This window comes from Misgurnus anguillicaudatus, chromosome 15 (genome assembly GCF_027580225.2).
Source record: "Misgurnus anguillicaudatus chromosome 15, ASM2758022v2, whole genome shotgun sequence".
Lineage (NCBI taxonomy): Eukaryota > Metazoa > Chordata > Actinopteri > Cypriniformes > Cobitidae > Misgurnus > Misgurnus anguillicaudatus.
Genome location: NC_073351.2, coordinates 2,980,784 through 2,998,064, shown reverse-complemented (window position 1 = coordinate 2,998,064; position 17,281 = coordinate 2,980,784). Strand labels below are relative to the sequence as shown.

At 35.8% G+C, this 17,281-nt stretch overlaps 2 protein-coding genes across 4 annotated transcripts in view; one reads left to right on the top strand and one right to left on the bottom strand.

The window, feature by feature from the left end:
* Positions 1 to 5,482, top strand: part of ddb1 (damage-specific DNA binding protein 1) — a 38,881-nt gene extending 33,399 nt beyond the window's left edge. The window contains exons 25-27 of the mRNA XM_073853292.1: positions 1,337 to 1,439; positions 4,802 to 4,925; positions 5,157 to 5,482. Of these exons, the coding sequence (XP_073709393.1) occupies positions 1,337 to 1,439; positions 4,802 to 4,925; positions 5,157 to 5,240 (311 nt within the window). The 3' untranslated portion in view covers positions 5,241 to 5,482. The remainder of the gene's footprint in view (positions 1 to 1,336; positions 1,440 to 4,801; positions 4,926 to 5,156) is intronic.
* Positions 5,483 to 8,657: 3,175 nt separating this feature from the next.
* Positions 8,658 to 17,281, bottom strand: part of tspan4a (tetraspanin 4a) — a 45,077-nt gene continuing 36,453 nt past the window's right edge. For all 3 annotated transcript variants that reach the window (XM_055173388.2, XM_055173389.2, XM_055173387.2), the window contains 3 exons: positions 15,134 to 15,265; positions 11,847 to 11,930; positions 8,658 to 11,768 (listed from right to left, as the gene is read on the bottom strand). In XM_055173388.2, the coding sequence (XP_055029363.1) occupies positions 11,700 to 11,768; positions 11,847 to 11,930; positions 15,134 to 15,265 (285 nt within the window). In that variant the 3' untranslated portion in view covers positions 8,658 to 11,699. The remainder of the gene's footprint in view (positions 11,769 to 11,846; positions 11,931 to 15,133; positions 15,266 to 17,281) is intronic.

The window sequence follows — 17,281 nt, the reverse complement described above, 5'->3', positions numbered from 1 at the left end:
CAAAATGTAATTGTACAGTGTTGTCCCAGAGCTACATAGAGGAGTATTAAAAAGTGACAGTGCAAGTACAATAAAAGTAAACGTAAGAGCAGCATGTATTCCCATATTAGATGAAGGATAGCTGATTGTTAAGCAATCTAATGGCTTGAAGATAGAAGCTGTTCTTGCCGTGATCGGATGGATCGTAAGCATCTGCCAGATGGCAGTGTGGCAAACGGGTGATGAGCTGGGTGAGTGCGGTCCTTGATGATGCTGCGAGTCTTTCTCAAGCAGCGAGTCTGATAGACGTCCTGTAAAGCCCGGAATACACTGCACGATTTTTGCCCTCCTATAAGATCATTACCTTATCACACTGTGCGACATGTATCGTTTAAACTCGAGTACGAGAGGCATGTAGACTGTACGATGATGACACGGAAGCTGCGGCGGCAACGTCAAACGTTGCACAACGTCACCAGCATGTGCTCGTGGTAAAAAAAATACCGGCGTGCAGGTTGTAGCGGTGATCATGCCGAATTTCTGACACTGTTGGAAAACTGTCGTAGGCTATCTTTGGATGCAAGACCGGGAAAACGTCCAGCTTTGAACCTCTCTCACTGTACGACATAGGACTACCGATGAAGAGCCACGATCACAGAAATCGCGACGATTGTTTCACGATGGCAATCTTTCGTCTGGGACAGCCAATAATCGTGCAGTGTATCCCGTGCAGGCTTAAAGGAATAGTCTACTCATTTTCAATATTAAACTATGTTATTACCTTAACTAAGAATTGTTGATACATCCCTCTATCATCTGTGTGCGTGCACGTAAGCGCTGGAGCGTGCTGCAACGCTTCGATAGCATTTAGTTTAGCCCCATTCATTCAATGCTACCATTTAGAGATAAAGTTAGAAGTGACCAAACACATCAACGTTTTTCCTATTTAAGACGAGTAGTTATACGAGCAAGTTTGGTGGTACAAAATAAAACGTAGCGCTTTTCTAAGCGGATTTAAAAGAGGAACTATATTTTATGGCGTAATAGCACTTTTGGGAGTACTTCGACTCGCCTGAAAAGTCCGCTCCCCTTCTCACTCTCATAATGGGAGAGGGAGGGTGTTACTGCGCATATTTTATATGTATATTTCACTTATATACACCTTATGAAATCCTATACAAACAACTAGTTTTACTGTTAATTCATTATATGAACAGTCTAGTTTGATAGCACTCTCAATATAACAGTCTGATTCAGTTTTTTTGTCATATGATATACATTAGTAAACTATTACAGTTTTTTATAATATTGCCTGTAATGCTCTGCATTTACTGTAAAGCTGCTTTGTGTATTTCAGGTTTGGTGACGTCACTATCAGAGGGATGGTATAGTTTACTGCTGGACCTCCAGAACAGACTCAACAAAGTCATCAAGAGTGTTGGCAAGATCGAGCACAGTTTATATCCTTCAACACCACATAAATGTTCAAATCACATGCTTATATTTGCTATGTAGTCAATTCAAGGAATCGTTCACCCCAAAATGAAAATCAGCCTATACTTTGACTTTCTTCTTTAATCCAAACGCAGTCAGAGTTTATCTTAAATAAAATCTTTTCAGCTTTATAATGTTATTGGTAGGGGTGCACCGATAAATACCAATATACACTAATAATGCGTGGCCGATAACCAGAGGTGTAAAGAGTAGCTGAAAGCCATACTTGAGTAAAAGTACAGATTCCTTACTGTAAAAATTACTCCACTACAAGTTACAAGTCACCAATTTAAATACAACTTGAGTAAAAGTATTAAAGTAACCCAATTTAAAAGTACTCAAGTATTTTTACTCGTACTGAATGTTGGCTCAAAGATGCACTAGAGACATTGTAGGTCAGTGAAAACTAAGAAAGTTTATTTATGAGGTTTTACTTCCTAATATAGAAAAGAAATCTAACACCTCAAAATTTTGACCTGGCAGAACAAACACAGATTAAACATAGTCATAGTCTTTTGACTAAAATTTAATTTAGTTTTAGTTATTTTTGTCATCTGAATTCATTTAGTTTTAGTCTAATTTTATTCAACTAAATGTCATGAGATTTTAGTCTACATTAAATTTAATTTAAACCCATATAATTTAAGTCTAGTGTCATTGTGGACTTGAATGTGCCATGCTGACAAATATATAGCCTAACTGTTGTTATATAAATATGGTAACACTTTACAATTAGGTTCATTAGTTAACAGTTAAAATGAACTAATAATGAACTGCACTTATACAGCATTTATTCATCTTTGTTCATGTTAATTTAAACAATTAGTAATACGTTAATTAAATCTTGTTAACGTTAGTTAATGCACTTTGAACTAACATGAACAAACAATTAAAGCTTAAATTTTTATAAAGTAACATTTACAAAGATGAATAAATACTGTAACAAATGTATTGCTTATGGTTTGTTCAAGTTAGTTCATACATTAGCTAATGTTAACTAATCAACTTTATTGTAAAGTGTTACCAAATATTCTTATAGGCCAATCCTAAAAAAGTTATAATCTAAATATCAAAAATTCCAGTATTAGAGTCCAGTAGGTTGTTACAGTTAATATACAGTAACAGAAATGTGCATATTAAAAACGTGAAGTTGTTCATTTGAAAGATTAATTGAAAACACATGTAGTAGACGTAACACCACTATCTCACATTAAGTGCACTACATTTCTTCAGTCATGCATCCCACTTTACAGTAAATACATTACAGCATACTTGATTAAATGTGAGGACAGTGAAATTGTACACTTATTATCAATCTTAGGCAATCAGTACAGGACATCGCTGGTTTATTTTGGCTTATATAGTAAGTTATACCAACCAGCTCAGGTTAGCTGATAAAGTAGCATCAGAGTATATAAAACATTTGTGCTTGCCTTTGAGTTGCGGGATGACCCTCCTGCAATCGCGCATCACTTTTGTTTTGATTGCCGCATCACATGTTAACAAAGGGTCCCTTGACAGAAGCAAATGTGATATGCATCCATATGTTTGCTCTTTATCTCTTCTCTCAGATAAGACGCTAACTTTTCTCTACAGTTTATGACATACGCAGCACGCAGATGTCCCGCTACGGTGGCTCAGCGCAAGCCATTCAGCGTTTGACATCAAAGTACCGCAAGACCAGACTTCTCCATATGGATTTGATTCGCTCTCGCAGTACTTTGATTTCATACGATTGCTCTGCGCAGCGCCAAATGAAGTCCCTCAGTTGTTTGTGTGCGTGTAACCTCGCGACCACAGATTCTATCCATCATCACCCTCTGACACTTTCGTCTCGTTTTTATTTGACGAATAAACAATGTAGCGAGTAACGTTAAGTGTCATTTCAAATGTAGTGGAGTAAAGAGTACAAATACCCAATCAAAAATGTAATTGAGTAGAGAGTAAAAGTTGCTTATATTTTTGATACTCAGTACAAGTACAAAGTAGCCCAAAAAATACTTAAGTACAGTAACGAAGTACATTTACTCGAGTACTTTACACCTCTGCCGATAACTATTCTGAATCACACAGCTGATATTAATCACAGCTATTTCATGTACCACGGCTTTTGATCAGTAAATCCTTATCGATCTGAAATCACTGTTAGTCTGAGTCGTTTATAACATGCATTTCAAAAAGCAACACTCGTCAAACACAATCATTATAGATATTCTTTATTATCATGAAACTACTTAAAAAGGTTTTAAGAACAGGGCGCAGTTGCATAAAGCCCCTTAAGTTTTTCCCTTAAGTATGACACTGTAAGACAGTGGTTCCCAACCTGGGGTCCGCGCCCCCCTCAGGGGGGCGCCAGAGTTCACAGGGGGGGCGCGGGAGCAGATATGCTTTGAGGTGAATAAAGATGCATAAAATGTTCCACTAATTGTTTTATATAAACATATATATTTTTTAAAGTTTTTCAAAAATCATATGCTTACAATGCCAAGATAGTCAAAAAATATCTCTTATATGAAATCATTATTTAAATTTTGCTCGCACACATCACTTGTTCAATCATGTGCTTGTTGTCTTCGTAACGGCAAAATCAAAAGGAAACATTCAGTATTCTATGTTCATACACAAAATCCGAAAAAAGATAAACAACTGCGTTTTACTAGTTGTGTAAAAATGAAAATATTATACTAAAAGGAAACATTTGAAGTTGAAAGGAACATTTCCTGTGTATTCATGTAATAAAATGTCATTAAATACTTAAAACTAAATTTAGTTACTATATATAGTGTGTGGGTGTTTATGTGCATAGCATTAATATTTATATGAAGAGTTTCGTTGCAAAACGAGATAACTCCATTTTTTTAATTTTTCAGAAATCTTGTTTTTGGTTGTGCATTCCAATTAATATCAATTCAACTGCAGTTGGTTTGTTTTAATTTAAACCTTCATAACTTAAATGGTTCTCTTAGGTAAGGGAAATCGTTAAATGTTTTACGACAGTGACCCGGGTTTGTTTTTTTGGAACACCCTTAAGTTTAAGGGAAAAGGGTGAACTTAAGGGAAAAGTACACTTAAGGTGCTTTATGCAGCAATATAAATATATCCTTAAGCCATCATCGGAAGATTTATCATGCACCCTTCGTTATTGGATGGTGCCCTATTATTAAAGCTCCAAAAAGTCCACCAATAATAAATGTTTTCTAAGGTAAAGCGAGGTGAATTTCTTTGCTTCAGAAGACAAATTTTCATTTTGTGATGATCTGACGCAGATCTATCAGAGCGTTAATTTAATATTTTTCTCCAGTGTTTAAGTCCTTGACTCTAGCGCCACTTGGAGGTCATTTCATACAGAGCGCAAGACTGAGCAAGCCACAGGATTCATAGATGGAGATCTTATTGAAAGCTTTCTGGATTTGGGTCGTGCCAAGATGCAAGAGGTTGTGAGCACACTCCAGGTAAAATGATTACTATCGCAATCCTCAATTATACACTGGAAATTCTTCGGTCACAATTGTTTGGTCAACATTTCACATCAACTACAATTGCAAAATCCCACTTGATGTCTGGTTGTCCTATGGCGAGTTTATCACTTTATGTTTTTCAAATCTTGTTTTCATTTATGTTCTGCAGATGTCAAAAAGTTTTTTTGGATGAATAAAATCCATATAAATTTTCTGATGTTTCAGATTGATGACGGTAGTGGAATGAAGCGGGAAGCTACAGTGGACGAGGTTATTAAGATCGTGGAAGAGCTGACGCGGATCCACTAGGCTACCAGAGCATCACAGATCTGTAGATATCTATAAATAAATGTGAGAGCATGTTTGGTGTGAAAATGCAACTCCCTATGAATTCTCATCATCACTTACAACTGCATATTAATGGTGTTAGTCATCAAGAAGCATAATTTTTCTGTCTGTTGAACAGTGATTTTCAGTAGTTTTAGTAAAGGCGTTTGTTGTGTTTTCTTGTTCATTTCTTTTTAATAAAGTTTGTTTCGAAAAATTTTCAATACTTGTTGCATACATGTATGTCAAGTATGTGTCGATATGATATTTTATTAAAAGCTTTGAAGAGTGCATTGCATAATAAGTTCAATTCTATTGAAATATGTAAGTACTTGTGTATGAAGTTATATAGTAGCATTAAATATTTAGCATTATGTTGATACTGTATGTAGTTAGATGAGGTGTTCCTGCCACCACGGCCTAGTCCGATTTTCTCCCTCTGTTTCTCAACAACTTGATCTTATTAAGCCTCCAGTGAGCAATTCAAAAGCCGCTGTGACAAAAAGCCAAATCATCAAGAAATCTGATAAACGTTTAATCTAAAAAAAAAAAAAACATCTTTGCTCTGTGCCACGAGTGTGCATAAACTTCAAAAAATTTAATTATCCAACACGTCAATTATTCATCTTATTAAAAACTACCCAACACCGGTGAAACATTTCTTGACCAATCAGAATAAAGCATTTAACAGCCCAATGATATAAAATGTAATAAAACGATATAGTTGAAAAATAATCTCACACATTCAGTCAACTTATATTATAAACAACAGGCGTCACATTAAACAAAGCACATGTATTTACAACTTATAAAATTTGTCTTCTTTTAAGGGTCATAAGCGAGTTACATAAATCATTTGCAATAAAACCATGAACAGCAGTGTAAGAAGCGCTTTAAATGATATTAACATCAAGTGAATCCCAGCAATACAGCTGCACCTGTAACTTTGGTTAAGATTGAGGCTTATTATCAAATTAATCATCCCTATTATGTTTTAAAACCGTCAGATCTGATTTTGTGTGGCAAATGTAAGTGACTGAATAAAAAAAAACATGAAACCGAAATCACAATAGGTGGTTCCTTGTTAAATGAAATAGGTCATTGATTGCAGATAAAACATCACGCTGCTGTTATAAGTAATAGATGAATAGAATAGATGTTTCGTATAATTTGGCCTGGAAGTTTACACCGAAAGTAGAGCGACCCAAGTAGAGAAGCAATCAAATGTAAGATGGGGAGAGCAGTGTTGGGTGTAACTAGTAACTAAGTAATTTAATTAATTGTTAAATAATTACTTTTTTTGAAAAGGTAAAGGAAGGGATTACTTTTATTTTTCCAGTAATCAATTATATATTACACAATAGTGGATTTAACATCAACATTTGAAGAGTTTCGTTGCAAAATTTTGATAACTCAAAAAATCTTGTTTTTTGGTTGTGCATTCCAGTTAATATCAATTCAACTGCAGTTTGTTTGTTTTGATTTAAACCTTCATAACTTAAAAAATACAGCTAAGTAGCACCATAAAACAAAATAATAACATGATTACATAATAATAAACAAAAATGTTAAAAATAGATTTATCTCGTTTTGCAACGAAACTCTTCATTTATAGTCTAAGTTTAAAATGCATGTTTTTATGTATCCTTCTCACTTTAAATACTTTTGTGAGTTGATAAGAATAATGGTAACATTCTAGTTTAGTTTACAATTCTACTATTAACTGGTTAGTTATTCATTAATATTACTGAGCTATTGGCTGCTTATTAGTACTTATAAAGCACACATAAATGCCTGATTCTTCAAAACCTTGTTCTAAATCCTTAATCCTACCAATACTTAAACTTAACAACTACTTTACTAAGTATTAATAAGCAATAATTAGGAGTATGTTGAGGCAAAAAAGTTAATAGTGAGAATTGGATCTTAAAAAGTGTGACCAGAATAATTGATGTACTTTTTATATGATTTATTCGAGCTGTTTCAAGCCTATCTTTGTATCTTTTACTAAATAGTATAAAGAAAGTATTTTTTGGAGAGTAATTTGTTTAGCAATCTAATTACATGATTGAAGATGAGTAAATTCCCTACACTGTCTGGGAGAGAGATTACAGTTTTTGACAGACACTAGGACACATTACTCAATACTTAGGTCACTTTTGCAAAACTCTTCACACAGTTCTCCTAACCAACTTTCAGCTTGGCAAAGCAGTTCATTTCACACTCAAAATGCACTACAACTACCAAAACACTTTATTCAGGTCTCAAATCAACTCATTCTTCCAGAACACTAGCAAAGCCAACAATCACACTGTGTCACCCACAAAACAATGACCTAAAAAACACTAACAACATCTAGCATTATACAATGTTTTCTCTGTTTATAATTCACTGCAATATATGTTACTGGAATGAATCAGACATGATGCAGTATTTTTCAATATTTTATGTAGTTTATTTTTATTTTTTGCACTGAGTAATTCCAAAATACAAGAATTTGTATACACACCATCTACTGATACAGATAAATACAATAGTAATGCTAATCTACTCGGCTGTGGACAGCTGTGGCTGGTCCAATTGTTTTTATAGCATTTCATTTTAAGATTTCAAATATATTTCATTAAAATATTACTGTAGATATGTAGCAAATTGCTGTCTTATTTAGTTTTGTATTATGTTATTGTTTTGAACATACGTTTAACAGTTTTGAAAACAGTATGTAAGCATGTGCAAATTGTCCTGTAAAGAGTTTTGGCAGTTGTTGTGTCTGAGTGAGAAAAGAATTCATGAAATGTAGTCATTGAATGCATTTTGTGCCAAAGCAATGATAATTCATCCTCAGTTTAGCCCACATAGACTTCTGTTGTGCTCACTGTGTGAAGAGTTTTGCAAAAGTTACCCAAGTATTGAGAAATGTGTCCTAGCGTAAAAAAACTGTAATAAACAAGTCCATCTCTTGCTGCTTGGTGAGACAGCCTATGGCCAAGCTATTGATTGTCATCATCAGGGTTTCGTTCTTCATTACATTCGAGATCAAATGACCAATCGGATCTTGCTTATTCGGTTCTTTGAACGTGGAGCCCAAAGCCTTTAGTACTTTTCCCCAGACAGCAGGAGGGTGAAGAGTCTGAGTTCATTATTTGCTGCAGGGTCTTGTGGTCCAAGATGCCGCTGTTCATTACTGAATGGAAGTCCTCTATTTAGAGATCCTGAATTGGACACAGCTCCTCCTCTTTTAAGCAGATGAATATAGACATCAGAATGTGTTAATAATCCTCTTAGTGATTGTGCTATAATGAAGAGTTGGAGATACAGACACAGACCGGTGTTTGACCAGATTACTCGCTAATTCAAAACTTGCAATTTAGATTTCAATGATAGTCAAATACATCCACATGATTGTAAAATCTTTATTAATCATATGATCAGACCTTCTGTATTCAGAACAGAACTGTACAGTACACATCGAGTGTTTACACATTAACATTTGTCCTCTATGATAGTGTCCATTTTTGATTTTTTTTATCAAATTATGCTTTTCTTAACATAGTCTCAATCATTCTCTGTATTTAATCTCCTGTTACAAAACAGATTAGTGTGCATTACTGTTTTTATCATTTAGTCTAGAGTGTTTCTCCACAGCTTGAGTTTCCCAAAAAGGTATTTGGATGTTTAAAAAAAATGTCTGAATGTCCTTGCATTAGACAAGAGAGTCCAAGCACAGTTTTCAAGAAAAAACCTTTTACAAAATCAAGTACTTGTTAGGTTTTAAAATAATAAAGCAATAGGTATTCAATTGTTAAAAAATCACTATACACTATAACGTATGTTCTAATCTGCTGTGTGAACTTACACAAAAAATGATCTTGTGGTTGCAAAATAAAATCTAGCTGTATACAATGACTCGGTGTCAAGCATCAACTGAACAGAAGATCAAGTACAGTATCAAGGTAAGATTTAAAACATAATTCAATTTTTAAGCAAAGTGGTAGAAAGATTGGTCCAATGCTAGAGAAAGAAAGAGAGAAACACACTTTTAAAATGACACCACACAGGATCAGAACCTGCAACCTTAAGGTCCATATCACATTCCAGTGCTCACCAAGCCTGTTCCTGGAGAGTTCAGGTCCATCCCCAATTAAACACCTGCATCAAGCTTTCCATGGGTACCTAAAAAGAAAGGACTTGTGTGTTGAAGCGAGGTTGAAACTAAAGTATGCAGGAGGACAGGCTCCAGCCTCCAGGAACAGGTTTGTGACCCTTTCTTTAGATCTTTTGCTTCTTATCACAGTGCATATGTTTTTACTGAGGAGAAATTATTAACGCACAATAATTTTGGAAACGAAAAGATTTTTAAAGATTACATGAGAAAGTGATACTATACTTTTCATATAAAAAATCAGCATAACGCACACAAATTGAACAAATGACCTAAGAGTCAGTGCTTTATCACAGTGTGCCACGAAAAAAACAAAAGAGCCATATTAAAAAAAAATACAAATCATTTGCATGTCAGTCGATTAGCATGCAAAGGTAAATAAAATAAGACAACAAACACAGACACAACGTCTCATTTATAAAGTGTGCATACACACAGATTTGATCGTAAAGTGTGCATACACAAAAATCCACGGCAAAGTCCATGTTTATAAAAACTGTGCTTAGCGCCATATGTCAGGGTCTGAGCAGATGTACGCACTCTTGCTTGCCTGCAGGAAAAAACAGCAAGACCAGCATATGTTGTGTTTTGGTGCTGGTATGCTGGTGACCACCAGCTAAACCAGCACCAAACCAGCATGGGAATAATGCTGGTCTATGCAGTTTTATTCAGCAGGGTGTTCGCTTGCTGGAGGTTTTTTTGAAAATATAAACCATTCTTGCTGCTCGAAAAGGGTTTAAATGTTGACAGGCGCTCTTTTATTTGTCTATAGGCATCGTTTAAAGGCAGAGATCTAACACTGTTCAGCTGCGCTCAAGTTCAAGGTGTTTTCGTGTTTTATGTGCGTCCGTTCTATGAATCTCACGTACACACTTTTAAGAAATGATCATAAATCAAATTTAGGACATTTTTTATGCAGCATTTTATAAATGAGGCCCACGGTCAATTTTACAAAGGTAATTCTTAAAGTGAATATCGAAAATCTGTTCAGTCATTTCTGTGCAGCTCATGCCAAACATCAACAAATCGTCCATATTGGTTCAACTGAAGTAGCCAAAAGCATTTTTACAAACTGCAGAATGATGGACAAGCAAAAAAAGAAAAACAAATTGAAAATCATTGGAATTGGCATAAAGTTTAAACCAAGGAATGGCACAACATTTTTTTTTAAATCCAATGTGAGCATTAAAGAGTCCCATCTTAGAATTTTGCAAAACTTTAGTTTAAAGTTCTTATAATATTTTTCATATTTCTGGGCAGTAGGTGGTGCGATAATGAAACCTTGTCCTCAAGACATATCAATAAAAGAGTTTTGTTAAGATACGGCCTCAGTCATAGCCATGCACGTGCCCACTGTCAAATTTGTAGAGGTGGTAGCCTAAATATGAGAATGGACTGGTCTATCAAAAAGCCTTATAAAAACTTTTTATCTTACAATTTTGTGCAAATCAGACAAGAACGGTTGTTGTTGGAGTTAAAAAATTTGGTTTATTTGGAAAATTGTATTGGATGCACATTTCAATCAATGAGAATTAAGTTTTTAAGACTTTTTAGTTGAATGTTATGATCATAAAAATAATCAAACTCTTGGTGTGGCGCTAGAGGGTTGTTGTGAGACTCAAAATTACATTTCATACTGTCCTCTATATGTGCTTGACCCCTAATGAAACTCTAGCGTCATTGTTATTGCAATCAGTTTTATCATAACACAAAGTTGTGTTGCACTTCTGTTTGCTGCCGTTAGGCCTACAGAAATAACAAATACTTCAAACACACAATTCACAGAAGGGCCATGAAGGATAAAACATTTGTTGTGTTTGTTCCTAAATCAGTGCTTCTTCAGTTTTGACCTCATATTTTCAGAAAGCATACAAGTCTGATGTACAAAACTGTGATCTTATGTTGCCTATGAAATATATTGGGAACTTAAGCCCATTCTGAATAAATATAAACATCTGTATTTCTTTGAAGGGTTAAATAATGACATTAGCTGTTAATCTCTGATTAACACTGACTGCTCCAAAATGAATACATGGATAATAATAATAATAATAGATTGCCAATTGATTATTTACAATAAAAGCTATTTATATCTCTTTCACGCTTGTTTCATTCCTTTACTGTTATGGAAGTACAAAATGAAGATTTAAATAGCAGTGTGTTAGCAAATCCTGTGCTTGATTGTTACAGCAGTGAGAGAGAGAGAGAGAGAGACAGGAACTGCGAGACACAAAACGGTGTACGTTGTTTGATTTGGTCCTCTGTGGCTGTGTGTGTCTCTATGCATAGTATGTGTCCACCTTCACAGCGTGACAGAACATAGTCATGGAGAACACCAGGCCCAGAATCTGCAAACACAAACAAACACGTCTGTGAGCTGTCGATCATTCCTACAGCTGTACACCTGCGTTTGTTTCATACCGTACCTGTGTTAGAGCCGTACACAGTGCAAAAATCCACAGAGCCACCAGATTATCCTGCAACCAGCTCTTTACACGCTCATAACATGGCTGTCAACACACAAAGCACATCTTACAGTTTGTTCTCTGAAAAAAGACCCACACCAATGACTGTACTTTTAATATTGATTTATAATGTCAACTGATTTTACATCTGCAGAGCCAAAGGGATTGCAATATGATATTTATGCCAATTTTCAGCCAGTCATATCTTCTTTATAATGCATTAACCCTGACCTGCGATAACAAATCATGATATTAATGGATTCAACGTACAGTTAAACCAAAAACTACAAGCTAATAAAATATATTAGCACAGGAAACATTGAGGTTTCACGTGGGCTTTGAACTGCACAGTATATTAATCATGATGCTGTTATTTTAATATCTTCTTGTACTTTCTACTTGTGAGAATACGCTATTGATTTAAAGTCACTTACACCATAAGAACATTATTATTAATATTATCATTATCATCTCAGTGTCTACTGAGATGAATGACTGCATTCAAGCATTACATCATACAGGCTTTCAGTGCATGACATCTACAACCTAAACTTGCAAAAATGTGTTTAAAAACACATAAAAATTGAGCTACGTTGCTATTTGTGTTGCTGTGATGGTGATACAATAAAAGCTTTCAAAGCTTTGTTAGGGGCAAAGTTTGCTCTGTAATCAGTCTGTACAGAGACACGCTGACATGAGATGAGTGTGCAATGCTCTTACAAAAACCCACCACAACGTTCTGTTAGATTTTCTTGAATTAGTCTGAGCAGTAGTTGGGTGTCTATTAGAAAGCAACTAATTCATTAAAGCAAGCAGGTGCTGTTTTATATGTCATTTGCGATTCCTAGATTTCACATCTAAAAGTGAGAAATGACAAAAAATTGAATAATTTAAAAACTCTCTGCATCAAGACTTACTGTGATTATACACTCACCTAAAGGATTATTAGGAACACCATACTAATACTGTGTTTGAGCCCCTTTCACCTTTAGAACTGCCTTAATTCATGGCATTGATTCAACAAGGTGCTGAAAGCATTCTTTAGAAATGTTGGCCCATATTGATAGGATACTATCTTGGAGTTGATGGAGATTTGTGGGATGCACATCCAGGGCACGAAGCTCCCGTCCCAAAGATGCTCTATTGGGTTGGTGTCTGGTGACTGTGGGGGCCATTTTAGTACAGTGAACTCATTGTCATGTTCAAGAAACCAATTTAAAATTATTCGAGCTTTGTGACATGGTGCATTATCCTGAAATAGCCAATTGACACTAAGGGGCCTAAAGTGTGCCAATAAAACATCCCCCACACCATTACACCACCACCACCAGCCTGCACAGTAGTAACAAGGCATAATGGATCCATGTTTTCATTCTGTTTATGACAAATTCTGACTCTACCATCTGAATGTCTCAACAGAAATCGAGACTCATCAGACCAGGCAACATTTTTCTAGTCTTCAACTGTCCAATTTTGGTGAGCTTGTGCAAATTGTAGCCTCTTTTTCCTATTTGTAGTGGAGATGAGTGGTACCTGGTGGGGTCTTCTGCTGTTGTAGCCCATCCGCCTCAAGGTTGTGCGTGTTGTGGCTTCACAAATGCTTTGCTGCATACCTCGGTTGTAACGAGTGGTTATTTCAGTCAAAGTTGTTCTTCTATCAGCTTGAATCAGTCGGCTCATTCACCTCTGACCTCTAGCATCAACAAGACATTTTCACCCACAGGACTGCCGCATACTGGATGTTTTTCCTTTTTCACACCATTTCATACCTTTGTAAACCCTAGAAATGGTTGTGCGTGAAAATCCCAGTAACTGAGCAGATTGTGAAATACTTTGACCGGCCCGTCTGGCACCAACAACCATGCCACGCTCAAAATTGCTTAAATTACCTTTCTTTCCCATTCTGACATTCAGTTTGGAGTTCAGGAGATTGTCTTGACCAGGATCACACCCCTAAATGCATTGAAGCAACTGCCATGTGATTGGTTAATTTGATAATTGAATTAATGGGAAATTGAACAGGTGTTCCTAATAATCCTTTAGGTGAGTGTATGAGGGTCGTTTTAATGTTTGGAAACAGCAATACTCTGGTTAAAACTGCAATGGTTTCAAACATTGGAATTATTTGGGAAAAGTAAGTAAACAAAACATATAACACTATGCTAGTGATTCTTGGATATTTCAATGCGTGCATATTGTGCCTTAAACAGAAATATGAAATGTTTTATGTTTTTACAGTTAGTATTATTAATATAGACATCTAAAAAAATGTAATATGTGGGCTTGTTTGATAGCAATGCAAATGTTAACATTCAAGCCATGTACACACAAACTCAAATGAACACACACTCATAAGCGATACACAAAGACACGTGTTTCATACACAAAATCTCTCTGCAATTTACAGAACACATGCACAGAAAATAATCTCAAAATACCACAGTCTTGGCAAGTATTCTCATAAAAAGTAAATTATGTCTTTAAGTAAACGCCAAGAGTTCAGAAAGAAATTAGATTTGTGTCAGTATATGGATTCGTGCTTATCCATTCTTAAAATGGCAGTACCCTCAAGAAATCTGCTTATGTTTGTGTCATTATGGTAATTAAACAACAAGGAAAATCACTCTGTAGCTTTAAAAAGATTAATTATATTTAATGTATAGACTATGGATTATTATTATCTATTTCAATTATCTAAACATTATATCAGCTTCTTCCGAATGGTGACAAAATAATGAAAAAAAAAAGAATAAAAATGTTCCCTCTTGGCAGTGGATCCAGATCTCTTAGATGAGCTAAAGAGAGCGGTGGATCTGTCTCTCTCGCATACTAAGCAGACGGCCCTGTCCATCGGCTGCTTCATGGCAGCTTTGATATCCACGCAGAGACATTTATGGTTAAATCTTTTGGGTATTAAGGATAAAGATAAAGCTTTGCTTCTTGATGCACTGCTTTCTAATACAGGTCTGTCGGGGATGTTATAAATACTGTCGTAGACCTTTTCCAAAAAGAGAAATGGCAGGCAGGGGTTTAAAATTTTTTTTTGGGTGGTTTGGCATTTAGTGAGGATGCAGGTCCGCTGCACGCACATTGTCAGTCCTGAATTTTGGGTTCAGGTCAGTAAAGCATTATCAAAGAATGTTGGGTCTGACATGATTTCTTTAGCCTCCCGCACATAAAACTTTTACAGGTGAGGGCTATATACTAAATGTTGTTTGTGATAATGGTAAACAAGTTATGTTTCTTACAGCAGTCCACCAGGTGCCAGGATTCTCCAGACCGCAGTTATCACTGTACTCCAGACAGCAGGAGTCCGGCACGCGACTGGCATTGTACACATGAAACCAGTCTGTGTGGTTTGTCACTCCACAACAGCGAAACTACAACACACAGACATACACAAATTACAATGCTTTTCACACATAGATTTTACTTGGGCCCAGATACACTATATAGACAGACATAGACAAAACTTTATTTTGGGACGCAACACTTAATTATTGAAATATTACCAGAGCAGCAAATCAGCATATTAGAGTGATTCTGATGGATAACATTTTAAAAGATATTCAACAGTTTTTGTAATTTGCAATAAAATGAATTTTTGATTAAATAAATGCAGCCTTGGAGAACATACAAGACTTTAAAATGTCTAATGCTATTTCATGCAATCTGTTAACAAAATTAGGAAACAATATACCAACTGATGGTATTCAAATGTTTAAATTTGGCCTGCTTAACATTAAATCAGTTTCTTATAAATAATCTATTATTAATTAAATTATTACAGACCATAGTTTGGATGCACTGTGCTTAACTCATTCCCCGCCAGCCTTTTTAAAAAGTTGCCCGACAGCATTTTTTGTGATTTTCACAAAAGTTTCACAAAATGCCTTCTAGGAAAATTTTCTTCTATAAATATTTAAACATACAAATATATCAAAAAGAACAGACCATCTGCTTTAAAAACAAACAAACAAAACAGGGAAAAAAGTTCATCATATCTTCATTTGTTCTCTTCTTATAACACGCTGTACAAAGATTAAGTGCACGTATTGAAAATAGATATGTATTAATTCGTCTGAGGTAAGAACACAGTAAAATATTGAAAAATGGTGGTGTTTTCCTTTAATCGCTGGTGACTTCAACATCCACATTGTTTGCATTATCGCGCCACAAGTGCACTGTTCCTTTTGGGGCTTGTTCGTGCCTCGCTGGGACTTTCTCGTGGCCAAAGGACAGGCTTTTCTGGCCCACGTTTCACCTTTATCTGTATGCAGATTAAAATGCAAATTTAAAACTAACTACTTTAAGGGTTAAACGGTGCTGATCAACAAAAGATCCTGCTATTTTCTTAATTAAAGAGAATGATCAGTATCTGTAGAAACAAAGACTTAGTTTTAACTGTGGTTGAGTCCCTTTAATTAAATGATAATAAATAACAGAAACAGAGTGCAAATTCGAAATGAGTTGTTGCCGAGAATACATCATTTAGACCCGCGTATCTCAAGTGCACTTGTCTCACTCAGACCACACAAACACACATGCAAACGCACACAAATCAGTGATCTACTGTTACAGACTTTTCCTGTCAGACAAAGCTTATAAAACATTCGTTTTTTTATGGCTGTCAAGCGATTTAAAAATTTAAACTAATTAATTACTTGATGTGTCTAATTAATCTAATTAATTGCATTTAATCGCACATAAATATTTGCATCTAAATGTAGAAATGACCAAGAAACTGAATATAATAAACAGTGCTTTCATGCCATGTCAAGTGAAGTTGTTCTCATTTATGTTTGTTATTAAAGGGACACAAGGCAGCATTTTAATGTTAATAAATCATCTTCGTAAGTCTGGTCTTGATGGTACTGTGGGGTATCTGATGCCTGGGAGTCCAGATGGAAGGACTCTAAAGCAATATATTGATCATGCCCTGCTATTAAGTGGATCATAATTTACTGTTGGTGTTGCGGATGAGGAATGCCACTATTTGTCAGGATTTGCTCACATCATGCCTGCTAAACCCGATACTGTTCAGATCATGCCTGCTAACCCAGAGACTGTTCATATTATGCATTCCAAGATCATGTCATCCCTGTTAAGCCATGATGTCTGCCACTCCAGTGCTCTAGAGCCAGTTCCAGTTTCCAAGATGGCTGCCAGGCCAAAACCAGTTCCTAAGATGGCTGCCACGTCACAGCCAGTTCACAAGATGACTGCCACGCCAGACCCAAGATATAAGATGGGTGCCATTCCTGAGCCCAGACACAAGACATCCACTTCACCAGAGCCAGGCTTTAAGATGTCTGTCTCAGCAAAACTTCCAGTGAATATCATGACCAGGCAGCTGGTGGCAAGTCTGTCGGATACCCTTCTGGTGTCTGTACAGG